General features: G+C 38.0%; 1 protein-coding gene across 2 annotated transcripts in view; it reads left to right on the top strand.

Moving 5' to 3' along the window:
• The window catches only part of LOC123499389 (opsin-5-like), a 70,173-nt gene that overhangs the window by 48,134 nt on the left and 9,539 nt on the right, over positions 1–12,500 (top strand). Inside the window, exons 7-8 of one of the 2 annotated variants that reach the window (XM_045247327.1) lie at positions 1,263–1,444; positions 10,956–11,056. In XM_045247327.1, the coding sequence (XP_045103262.1) occupies positions 1,263–1,444; positions 10,956–11,056 (283 nt within the window). The remainder of the gene's footprint in view (positions 1–1,262; positions 1,445–10,955; positions 11,057–12,500) is intronic. The other variant, XM_045247328.1, reaches the window with a different exon arrangement.

Below are 12,500 nucleotides of genomic sequence, written 5' to 3' on the forward strand. Positions count from 1 at the left end.
CAATACTGGGACGGATTTTCACCTTGAGTTTTGGGTATGAATAGATGATTTTATTTATATTAGGAAGGGCCTATGGAAGTCAGAAAATTAATGGCCAGAGTCTTCACGATTTCTATACACACATAATTTTTTAAAGCTGTATAAAATCGCCAGATAGTAAATAGAATGAATATGGAAACCCGTTATGGTACTGAAGTTAATAAGGTGAGGTGGTAGAGGGAACACAAGGACTCGTCTTTTTAGTTACGTGACGCCCTGGCAGTCTTCTTTAATACGTTCCTCATTTTATGCCTTTTAATAATCCCTACTTTCTTTGACACTTAGAATTTTATGACTTTGTAAGAGGAGCCATTTTTATTTTATTCTCGTGTTTTTTATGTAATATTTTTCTTTTACTTCTTTTAATAGCTGATTTTTTTTTCTTTTGAGTTTTGATGCACGTTTTTCATCTTTATAGTGTTTGACGTTTCCTAGATACTTTTCAGTACATTTTCTTATTTTCCTTTTTTCTTTTTTTCCTTCACGTGGTATCTTCGCATCTTTCTTTTACTTGTCTTTGACAACGAAACAACTTTTCCTTTTCTCTTTCTTTTTTTCATGTCCTTGTTCTTTTCATCAGTCTCTCGATGATTATACTGACACCAAAGGATATTTTCATTTTCATCATTTATATTTTCATTATTTAACACCTAAAGATATTTGAAACTTTCACCATTTTTTCTTCAATGTTTAATATTTCTTTCCTGTATAAACATTTCATTGCTGTCACCATCCTCTTGATATATGAATTGACACCTGAGGCTCTCTTACATTTCTCAGACTTTTATCATCTTTTCCACACTCTCTGCCTCTATATTTTTGAAACGCTTTTCTTTTCTAGTTCTCTCCTCCTTGCGTGACCTTGTGACAAATGAACTCTTTCACTCCACTCTTACGTTCACCTGGAAGATTCAGACTACTAAACATTTATTTCAAGTTGTCCTTAAATAATCCCGTAGTCTAAAAGCACATGAAATTAACTTCTATCTTATTTTTCTGTATCTACAAACATATCTTCCAACTTTCTGAAGATTACTGAGAAACAAGTGAGAGGATTTTTAATTTAATTTTTTAATCTAGCAACGACAAACTGAACATATTTGTCCTATTTTTGTGAACAAACAAATATTTACAACATACAACACAATATTCTGAACAACAACTACAATAACACTGAAAGATTGAACTGAAAACTAAGCATTTTTAATATTCTCCTGCCGAAGGTGTCAGCTCTCGTGTGCCTGGGCTATCTGGTGGCGTGGCTCCCTTACACCGTGGTCTCGGTCTCCTACGCCTTACTGAAACGGGAGGCGCCAGTCTACTTTGCCCTGGCTCCCGTCCTCCTCGCCAAGTCATCCTGCGCCTACAATCCTATAGTGTACGTCTTCGTCAACGCCAGATACAGGTAAGGGGAGGGAACGTGAAAGTTGATAACGCATTTTTCTATAAACACAAAAAGTTAAAGAAAAAAACAACTATCCATTTGATGAAAAAAATACAGAGAAGCTAATCCATACACCATACAGGTAAAAAAAATGCACTAAAATTGACAAGTGACTTGAAACCTCGGCTTGAAAGAGTGGCAAGGGCATACAGAAGCTGGCTGGAACCTTCACACTTCACAAGAAAAAGGGTATGAAATATTGAGCAAACTGCATAATAGAGGAGAACAAAAAGGCAGGTTCATGTATCGTTTAGTCCTGGAGGCTGGCAGTGTGAATCTTATCTTTACTTTAAAAAGGCTCCAGTTGAAGGTGACGGAGAGAAAAAGGACATATGAATAGATAAAAATGGTAAAAGTGCTCATTTGGTTGACGTTTCCATACAAGTAGATCAAGAAAAAGTTATGAAGAAGAAAAAAAAACTGAAGAAAAGTAACAACAATAGGATTACAAGTGGCAGTGCTTATGAGCCTATGTGAAGCACACCTAGGCTTATTTACACCTGTCATCCTCATTCACAGCCTAAACCAAGAAAATTAATACACACATCCAGATATTCCTTAAATCCAGACTTTTCTTATAATTCTACTAACAGTTAAAAAAAAATGCTAAGGGAAACACTACAGATCACCACAGTGGCCTTTGAAAACACTCATGATGAAAGGATACAGTTTTTTCATTGTGTTCCTTCAAACACTCACTGCGACACATACATGAGATACGCCCAGCTGGTATGAGTGTGTTTCAACGGAGGTTATAAGCGTGTGAAATGGAAGAGTGCTGTTTTTTTCTCGTTTCTTTTTGCTAGCTGTCTTATGCTTCTTTTATTCATCTCTCTCTCTCTCTCTCTCTCTCTCTCTCTCTCTCTCTCTCTCTCTCTCTCTCTCTCTCTCTCTCCTCGGAACAGCGTCAGGATTTTTTAAGATCTTATCAATTTTTTTCTTTTTGTATTCTTTTGTCACGTTTTCCTCTTGCTGATGCTTATCTTTCCCACTTCACCTCTCTCTCTCTCTCTCTCTCTCTCTCTCTCTCTCTCTCTCTCTCTCTCTCTCTCTCTCTCTCTCTCTTCCTGACAGTATTACCCCAGAAAATAACCACAGAAAGAAGTTTTTTTTCGGTCCATCAAATCAACACGAAGGTTTGAATTGTAAAACTTCGAGGATAAAGATAAATTAAAAAGGAGAATTGTGATCTCAGTGTGTCCTGGTACCGCTGACACCATCCATATGTTCTGGTGTGGTTGAAGAGAAACACTGGGGCCTTTCCCTGTGTTTATTGTAAGATACAAAGCGTATTGAAGCTTGGTAGACTTGTTAGCGAGTAGCCGTGGAGGCTTGAGAAGTAGCCGGTGGCCAGAGCGAGACTTGTAGTCGGTAGGGCTAGATGAAGCTTGTAGTAAGCGTGATGATGTAGAATTACAGTCTAGACACTGGAATGTGACTGTAGACTGTACAACATATCATTACATTACTCCGCGTTAACAAGGTAGTGCCCATCATAAGTGGGAGGATAAAAATAAAATAAAATAAAATAAAACAAAATAAAAGGAGGATAAAAATGAAATTAAATGAAATAAAAAAAAATAAATAAAAGGAGAATTGTGATTCGAGTGGGAGATGTGTTTTATATTATTTTACAAGACTTGGTTTTCCTTCCTTTCTTCGTCTACACCTAATGTACCGCCACCACCACCACTACACCCACCACCACCACTACCGCCACCACCACCACTCCCGCCACCACCATTAATGAGGTCTTGACGTACAAAAGTAGAAACAAATGATTGATGTTCTTCCTTTCTCTCTCTCTCTCTCTCTCTCTCTCTCTCTCTCTCTCTCTCTCTCTCTCTACGACTTGTATTTCTTATTAGCTTGTACATATTTTCTTCGCAATCTTGGTAGACTTTGATCTAAGTCTTCTTACGTTTTCCTTTTTTTTTTTTTTATCTTTTTCCTCCCCTTCTCCCGCCTCTTCCTGTCTTCCTTTCTTTGATGCTCGAGTTGCAGTTATCATAAATTTAAGTCGTAAATGCCATATTCTTACTCGTATATCCTCCTCCTCCTCCTCCTCCTCGTTCTCCTCCTCCTCTTCTTCTGCCCTCCTCTTCTTAATAAACTGAAACTTTATCTAAACTTGTATATCTTTTACGCATCTTCTCTTTTTCCCTTCTTTTTTCTTTCTTCTTCTAGTCTCCCTTTCATCACCTTGTCTTACTCATTCATTCTCGTTTTCTTTCTTCCTCTTTCTCCTCGTCCCCTACCATCACTTCCCTGTTTTACGCTTTCTTTCTTTTTTTTTTTTTTTCATTCGTCACACTTTCGCTCCTTTTTAAACTAATAATTTGAGATTGATCTAAATGTATCCTCCATTGTCATTCTATTTCCCTTTTCTTTTCGTGACGTCTCTTCTTCTCCATCATCTCTTCATCATTCTCTCTCTCTCTTCTTTTCCTCTCTTTCAAACTAAGCTACATCCTCCTCCTCTTCTTCCTCCTTCTATTTCCTCTCCTACGTCCTTCCTTCCTTCCTTCCTTCCTTCCTCTTCCTCTTCTCCACACACGAACGACTGGAATCTTTAACTAAACGCTGATATCTTCCATGCATCTCCTCTTCTTGTTAACCTACTTCTTCTCCTCTCTCATCCTCCTTTTCCATCACCACTACCAACACCACCACAAAATCCACCAGCTCATCCTCTTTCTCTTTCCGTCCCTCGCTCATCACACCTTCAGCCAGAAAGCAATACCCTCTAGTCTCGGGAGTGGTAAGCGAACAAAGGCGACCCGAAACCATACCAAACTTGCGACAGAAAAGGCGGTGACACTAACCCGTACCACGAAACCTTTTATGAGGGATGACCTTTCTATCGAGCCCACATCTTTTTTTTTTTTCTGGGGGGGAAATGTAACACCTAAAGGAGAAGGGAGCGAGGAGGAGAAGGAGGAGGAAGAGGAGGAGGAGGAGAAGGAGGAGGAGGATAATATAGGGGAAAGAATCAAAGGTAAAGAACGAGGAAGAGGGAGGAGGTTTAAAATACGTTACTGGAAAAATAAGAAGATCCCAAAAATGGAAAAGGGGAGGAGAAAAAGGAAAAGAAGAAGCGAAGGAGATCAAAGAGGAAGAGATCAAGGAGGATAAGGAAGAGGAGTAGAAGGAAGAAGAGGAGAAGGAGGAAGAAGAAAGGGTAAGGTCGAAGAGGACAAAGCATTGATACACGAATTAAAAAAACAAAGACGAGAAAGAGAAGAAGAGGAAAGAAGAAAAAAAAGAGGAACAAGTACTCGATCACATGGAGAAGGAAGCGTGGAGATCAAAGAAGAAGAAATGAAAGAAAGAGAAAGAGGAAGAGAGGAAGAGGAAGAAAGACACATCAACTACTAATGACAGCAAGCCTGAGTGAAGTCCCAAGGGTTCAAAGATACTAATTAACTTACCTGCAGCAAGGTGTGATAACGGACAGGTGTTTCTCAGGTGAGTGTACAAGCGAATAGTGGTGGGGTGATCATCTCGTCATCTCCACTCACCTTACCGCGAGTCTGTAGAGTAAAGGGAGATGGTTAATCGAGTTTGGGTTGTGTAGGTGAATCATGAATGAGTGAATGAGCTTATGAGAGTTGTATGAGTAAATTAATGGATGGAGATGAGATGGAAGGTGGAAATTAGTGTGTTATCAAAGACAGCAAAAAAATGATAATAACAATAAGGTAGGGAGTGAGTAAAGTCGTGCAGGAGGAGGAGGAGGAGGAGGAGGAGGAGGAGGAGGAGGAGGAGGAGGAGGAGGAGGAGGAGGAGGAGGAGGAGGAGGAGAAATGAAAAATAAGAAGGAAAAAACAAAGGACACATTAGAAAGTAAACAAGAGCGGAGAGACAAAGTGGATGATGAAAGAAAAAATACCTGAAAAGATTAATTCATTTGACGACAAGCGAGAAACGAGAAAGAGAAATTGAAAATAGAGCACAAATGAAAAACAAGTAATCCAAATGGAGAAGTAAGACAAAATGAAACGATGAAAAAAGGAGCAAATAAACTGAACTAACTTTATTATCTACGACAAACGAACAAGAAATAAAAGCATAACGTGTAATTTTCTGGAAGATTTACGTAGATGAAAGAAAAAATAACAAATCATACCAAGTGAGAAAGAGAAGAGCAAAACGACACCAAAGAACAATCAAGATATCAGTGACTTATAAAGGAAAACGAGGAATAGAAAGAAATAATGAGATAAAAACAGAAATAGCTGGAGCAGAAATTAAGAGAAGAGAGACAGCAGAAAGACAGGGAACGAACATGATAAAAGAAGAAAAATGTTAACAAGAAAAATGAGAAATTCAAAGGAATAATGAAATAAAATTAGAAAAAGCTGGAGCAGAAGAGAGCAGAAAAACAGAAACAAACGTGATAAAATGAGAAATATTTGAACGACAGACACAAAATTTCATGGAAGATTTTAAAGACAGAAAAGAAGAAGAAAACAGAAGTATCTTCAATAAAACCAGAGCAACTAACATCATCATCATCATCATCAGGAGAAGAAGAAGAAAAAATAAGAAGAAAAAGAAGAAGAAGAAGAAGAAGAAGAACAAGAACAAGAACAACAACAACAACAACAACAACAACAACAAAAAAATCAAAATAACAAGTGGACAATTTAAGATAAAGACATGAAACAGGTCAACAGAAAAATCCATAATAAAAGAAGAACCAGAAGAGAAAGAGAAAGAGGAAGAGAAGGAGGAGGAGGAGGAGGAGGAGGAGAAAGGACACAAGAGGAAGGAGGAAGAGAAAAGATAGAAAATCAAACAGAGATTTTGCAAAGACTCCTACGTTTGAAAGAGCAAACAAACATTGATGAAGGCAAAACGGAGAATCCAAGGACAGCGAAAGCAGAGAGGACACAGATCAAAAGAGAGAACAAGACGAGGACAAGGACGAGGATGAAGCCAGGACAAGAAGTATGACAGACACGTGGCGAGAACAGGAAGAAAGGACATGATCAAAGATAGAGATAGAGTAAAAGAAGAAAGCACACAACTAGAGGGAAATAAATGAGGACGAAAAGAAACACATTTTGAGGAGAAGAATAAAGAAAGGAAATAGGAAGGACATTAAGGAAGATGATGATATGAAAGGAAATGAAGGCCAAAGGAGATATAAAGAGATAAAGAGAGTAAAATAAGAAAGGACATAACTGGGAGGGGAAAAAAAAGAGGGCGAAAAGAAACAAAAGACATAACGAGAACAAAATTAAAGAAAGGAGATAAGAAGGACAGGAAGGAAAATGATTATATGAAAGGAAATAAAAGACAAAGAAGGTCAAAAGTGGAAAAATCTTAAAATTCGGAAAAGACAGGAAAAGACAGGAAAACAATGACACTGTGAAGGGAAAAGAGGAAAACAACGACAGGAAACAGGAAAAAAAGGACACGAGGACAAAAAAAGACGAGGCGGACAGTAAAGAAGAGATGAAGGCCAAGAGGAACAACAAAAGGATATAACTTGTCCCCTCCTCAGGAAAACAGTTGAAAAGGAAAATAATAATAATAATAGCCTGATCTGAAAGACATTTTTCCTCCTCCTCTTCTTTCTCTTCTTTTTCTGTCGTTTTCAAGATTTTTGCTCCACTTTGAGCGTGTATGTGTGAGCGTGTGTGCGTGCATGCATGTGTGTGTGTGTGTGTGTGTTCTTGCTTTATCTTTTATGCGTGTCTCTTTGGTTTTTATTTAGTATGAAGTTAAATGTCCCACTTTGATAACTTTTGTATGAGAATGATGGCGCTACACACAAATATTTTAACCGAAGTTATGTATATAATTCGGACCATTTATTAATTTGTTTATGCATCTTATGTACTCCATCAGGTGTGAGGTGAATAAAGTATCCATCTATCTATCTATCTATCTATCTGTGTGTGTGTTTATATTTTCATTTAACAATCTCTCTCTCTCTCTCTCTCTCTCTCTCTCTCTCTCTCACACCTTAATTAACGCACACTAGTCATGCCTCCAGTGAGCATCTCTCGGGTGAAGCTTAGAGACAATGACACGTTAATCGTTCACTAATTAGAGCAGTTAAGAGGATTCATTGGTTCATTTATAAGGCAACGTTGACTCGGTCTTTACTGAAGCAATCATTAACGTTTATTTGACATTTGCGAGGCGTCTGGCAACGTACATGTATTGTTTCCCATTCAGAACGTTCCCCTTAGTTCTACATCCACTTGTCAATGTGTCTTGTTTATTGCCAAAACATTTATTGACGTTGACTGAATTTTTTTTTTTTTTTGTGGAAATGATCAACGTACATTGAACATTTATGAAGAAATGTGTTATTTTTATTTATCATTATTATCATTATTATTATTATTATTATTATTATTTTTATCATTATTTATTACTGGTGTGTGTGTGTGTGTGTGTGTGTGTGTGTGTGTGTGTGTGTGTGTGTGTGTGTGACCTGCGGTGGGGATGGTGGCAGGCAGGTGGAGGATCAGCAGCAGCGGGAAGCCTCGGGGCGCTGCGGCGGGCACACGGCACAGCATTTCCCCCACTGTTTGTAATGTTTCATTCATCAACAGCTAACTCAATGCGGCTCTCTCATTACTAGCAATCAATAACATCTGAATATAATACCGTACCATTAACAATTACTCAACATTTTATCAAGCTGACCAAACCAATAAGCCAACACGTTTACAGGCACCACAACAGCATTCACCACGATAAATCAGTCCATCGTACACTAAAATATTGATTAAACCTGCACTTCACAGCTTCTCCCTGCCCTTGGAAGGAGACGAACCAACCAATACGCCGCCAACCTACATGTACCACTACAGCATTTACCAATATTAATCACCAAAACATTAATTAAACCTGCACTTTACAGCTTCTCCCTGCCCTTAGAAGACTGACTTGTTACCGTTCATGAAACACTAAATCCTCAATAACTATAACCTTTCAAAATGTCTCTCGAAGTAACGCGACATTCCACAGTAATGTATCAACGTAAAGGAGATTAGATTTGCAGTACAATTAGATACAAGTAAGGTAATGCGACTAGAACCCTTTTAAAAACACTAGTGGTAGGCAGGGATACTCACTCGTTCGCCTCCGCTTGAGTGTGTCGTCCTTTAACTCCTTCAGTGCTAAGACGTATTTCTTCTTTGAGTTTGGGTGTGATTAGACGCTTTTAATTACATTAGGAAAGGTCTATGGAGGTCAGAAGATTAATGGCCAGTGTCTTCATTATTTTAATCCTTACATAAGTTTCTGAAGCTGTATAAAATCATCAAATAGTTACCAAAATGAATATGAAAACGCGTCCTGGTATTCAAAGGGTTAAAACTGACAGCCAATTTATTTTCACGACACGTAATGACATTCAGTATTTTTGGCAAGTCTTTCACCACTAAAGCTTCTTAACTACATGATAAAACTCTACGGATGAAAAATGTAAGATGCAAGACAAATTTTTCCTTACAACGTTACGGGTAAATATTTTTCTAGCACGAGAAAAAAAAATATCTTTGATGTAACGCGAAAGTATGCAAGACTATATATTTTCTTCCTATAATCACCAAACTTTTATAACTTTTTTTTCTTTTACCACGTGTCCTTGAATATTTCTGCAACACTGAATTATATGGACGAAGGAAAGGATGAATATAAAGGAATGTAGAGCGACAAGATGCAAGACGAGAATATTTCCCAACAATCACCTATAACATTTCCAACAATCATTTTCTACTATAGCATCTCAAGAGGCCCTGCATGAGTTAACTTGAGTGAATAATCACGTAGATGAGGAGAAAAAAATAGTGTGTACTTTTTCTTCTCTGTGTCCATGTAAATAATTAATCTTACAAAGCTCTCAAATGTCAATAGAATAAACACAACTGTGAGGTAGCTTACTTGATTCCTTTTTCCTTTTAATGTTGAGAATTAAAGTGAAGAAAAAAATAACAGCTACATCTAAAATATAACCTAATCTCCCTTTTCTGTGTCCACCCAAACGTTTCATATTTCAAACTTCAATAGAATAAACGCAACTGTGAGCTAGTTTACTTGATTCCTTTTCCCTATTTATGTTGAAAATTAAAGTGAAAGAAAATATAACAGCAACATGTAAAATATAACCTAATCTTCTCTTTCTGTCCACGCAAACGGTTCATATTACAACGTTGTGCAAAAACATCATAACGCTAAGTAAACAATCCATTTTCCAGAACCTAAACATAAACGAAATAAAAGCCTCGATGCGATGCTCCCCTTAGCGTAAACCTAATTACGTAACTAAATACCGTCGTGCCTTTGGTGAAATTCGAAAACGAGACAAAGTGGAAATTATGTGGAAGTTTGAACAGCAGGAAATACAAAACTTACTTTTCCATTTTATTACAGGAGAAGGTCGTGTGACAGGATCTATGCTTTGATATTCATGAATTTAATTTCGCTTTCATGTATTTTGCTGGTATGTGTGTGTGTGTGTGTGTGTGTGTGTGTGTGTGTGTGTGTGTGTGTGTGTGTGTGTGTGTGTGTGTGTGTGTGTGTGTGTGTGTGTGTGTGTGTGTGTGTGTGTGTGTGTGTGTGTGTGTGTGTGTGTGTGTGTGTGTGTGTGTGTAAGTAATAACCAGCCTTTATACCTAAGAATTCTTTATCCAACCCAGTATGGTCCGGATCACGATTAAGGGAGGGAATTTAAACTTTATTTTTGCTCTCTTTATATTTCCAACTTTTCTTTCTTCCCTACCTCGGACAACATGACACTGGTGGAGTACACGGTCTGCCTATTGATTGTCTGTCCTCCAGGGCCCTTGCGTCACAGCGAAGGCAGAGAATTAGGATACGGGTTTCTTGTCTTGTCTAACCCTTTCTTCGGCAACACTCCAGCAAGCAATTGATGAAGGGTTGAAATGTTTGCTTATCAATCTTCGCATTTAAGTCTAACGAGGTCAAATATTGCATCTCGTTTTCGTTTAATTGTTTGACTATTGATTCATCCTTTACGGAATCTTAATAGGGAGAAGAATCAGTTTGTCTTTTTTTTTTTTTTCTTATTGAACATCTTTAACGTATACCATTTAAGATGTTGCTTTTCTTCTACTGCCTAAATAAGGACTAGACACTCGAAACCTCTCTTCTTCCCACTTTAGTTTCCTGTACGTGCTTGCAAACATCTCTTACGTTTCCTTCAGTGGCGTAAACCGTTGAAAATCACAATCAACCCCTTCAGTACCAGGACACTTTATCATACTTATTCTCCTTAATATCTGGTGATTCTGTACGGATTTAGAAACTTACAAGGGGATTAAAATAGTGAAGACTCTGGCCATTAATATTCTGACCTCCATAGACTCTTCCTAATGTAAATATAATCGTCTAATCACACCCAAAACTCAAGATAAAAATGCATGCCACTACTGAAGGGGTTAAAGCGTCATATCTCACATCCTATTCTTCTTCCCTTCCGCAGACAACAGATGAGAGAAATTCTGTGCGAGACCCTGCAGACCCTCTTGTGTTGGCGCACCTCCCCTCAGGTCAACACAGAGGCTCAGGCGGCAGGTAAGTCAAGTGAGTCTCTAATTAACCTTTCGCCACACCACATCTGGGACACTGCTTGCCTGGCTGTTCTGGCTTTCTGGCTGGCTGGTTGGCTGGCTTTTGTGTCCCCTCCAGGATGTGTTGGTGGGGTGAATGTAGGTTTTTATTTTGGTTTGCTCTTATTCTTCCGTGTTTTTTGGGGAGAATGTGGGTGAAGGTGAGGGTGACGATGTTTGTTCCTGGTTCTTAGGTTATTTTCTTTTTTCTTTGGCTTTGCTCTGGTTCTTACGTGTTTTTTAATTTTTTTCTTGGACTTTTGTTTTTTTAAGTTTTGATCTTGTCTTTTTGGGGCGCAATTTTTGTTCTTGTTCTTTTTTATTCCTGTGAGTTCGATTCTGAAGTCTATTTTTTTCTTAGTTTTCTTATTGTGGATTTTACTTTCTTGCGTTCTTGTCAGTTTTCTTTGTTCCTTTTAAAATTTAATTGTCATTCTTCATTTTCTAGTGAGCTTTCTTTTCCTAATTTTAATCTTGCTTTATTCAATAGTTTGCTATTACTCTTCATGGACGTATAAGCTTTATTTTTTCTCTTCTATTTATACTTTCTTTACATCATCTTCCTTCTTCTCTAGTCCATGTGAAGCTCTACTGTGAATTCTTCTTTTTGATTTCTCGTCTTTCCCCGCATTTATTTTTCTTCGTCTTTCTCTTCGTGTCAACTTCTGCACTTTTTTCTTCCTTTTTTTCCTTGTGGCGTTATCTTGTCTTGCTCAACCTTGTTATGTTCTAGTGAAACGTTGATGGGTCTTCTGTTTTTCCTTCTTTTTTTGTCTTTTATCCTTCTTTCTGTCTCCTATACTGTGAGGTGATGTCTGTATGTCTGTCTCTGTCTGTCTGTTTCTCTGTTTGTCTGTCTGTCTGTCTCTCTCTCTCTCTCTCTCTCTCTCTGTCTCTCTCTCTCTCTCAATGAATGGTCCACTTTACATCAGTGACTTCTCCATGGTAACGAGTAAAGTTTGAACCTGAAGTACACAATATGAGCGCTCCTTAACAGAGAAGTGCAACAGAAAGATCAACACAAATTAGGGAAATTGTGATAAAGAAAACAAAGAGAGATCTTGTAACTGTTAAACTCTTTTCAGTGATGGTGGAAGTAACGAAGCAAGGAAGGAAATGTTACAAGTAATGAAACGCGGAGGAAAACTAGAGTAAAATAAAGATAATGATGATTTTTTTAAAGCCTATGGCGCCTGTAGGCATACTTGAAGAGTATATGTGGGAAGCACTGTTTAGCTTCCGCCCATTAGTGGCGCAGGTAATTTTATTTATAGTGGTTCCCATATTAGGGCCCATATCACCACCCAAGCGCATCTTTGGTGTAACCACCTAGAACCTGGGTATCATGGTGACATGTAGATAACTTTAAAACACTCGACAAATGGCATAGCTTCAAACTGGTATGTGTTGGGATTCCA

The sequence above is a fragment of the Portunus trituberculatus genome, chromosome 49 (genome assembly GCF_017591435.1).
Source record: "Portunus trituberculatus isolate SZX2019 chromosome 49, ASM1759143v1, whole genome shotgun sequence".
In the NCBI taxonomy this organism is placed as follows: domain Eukaryota; kingdom Metazoa; phylum Arthropoda; class Malacostraca; order Decapoda; family Portunidae; genus Portunus; species Portunus trituberculatus.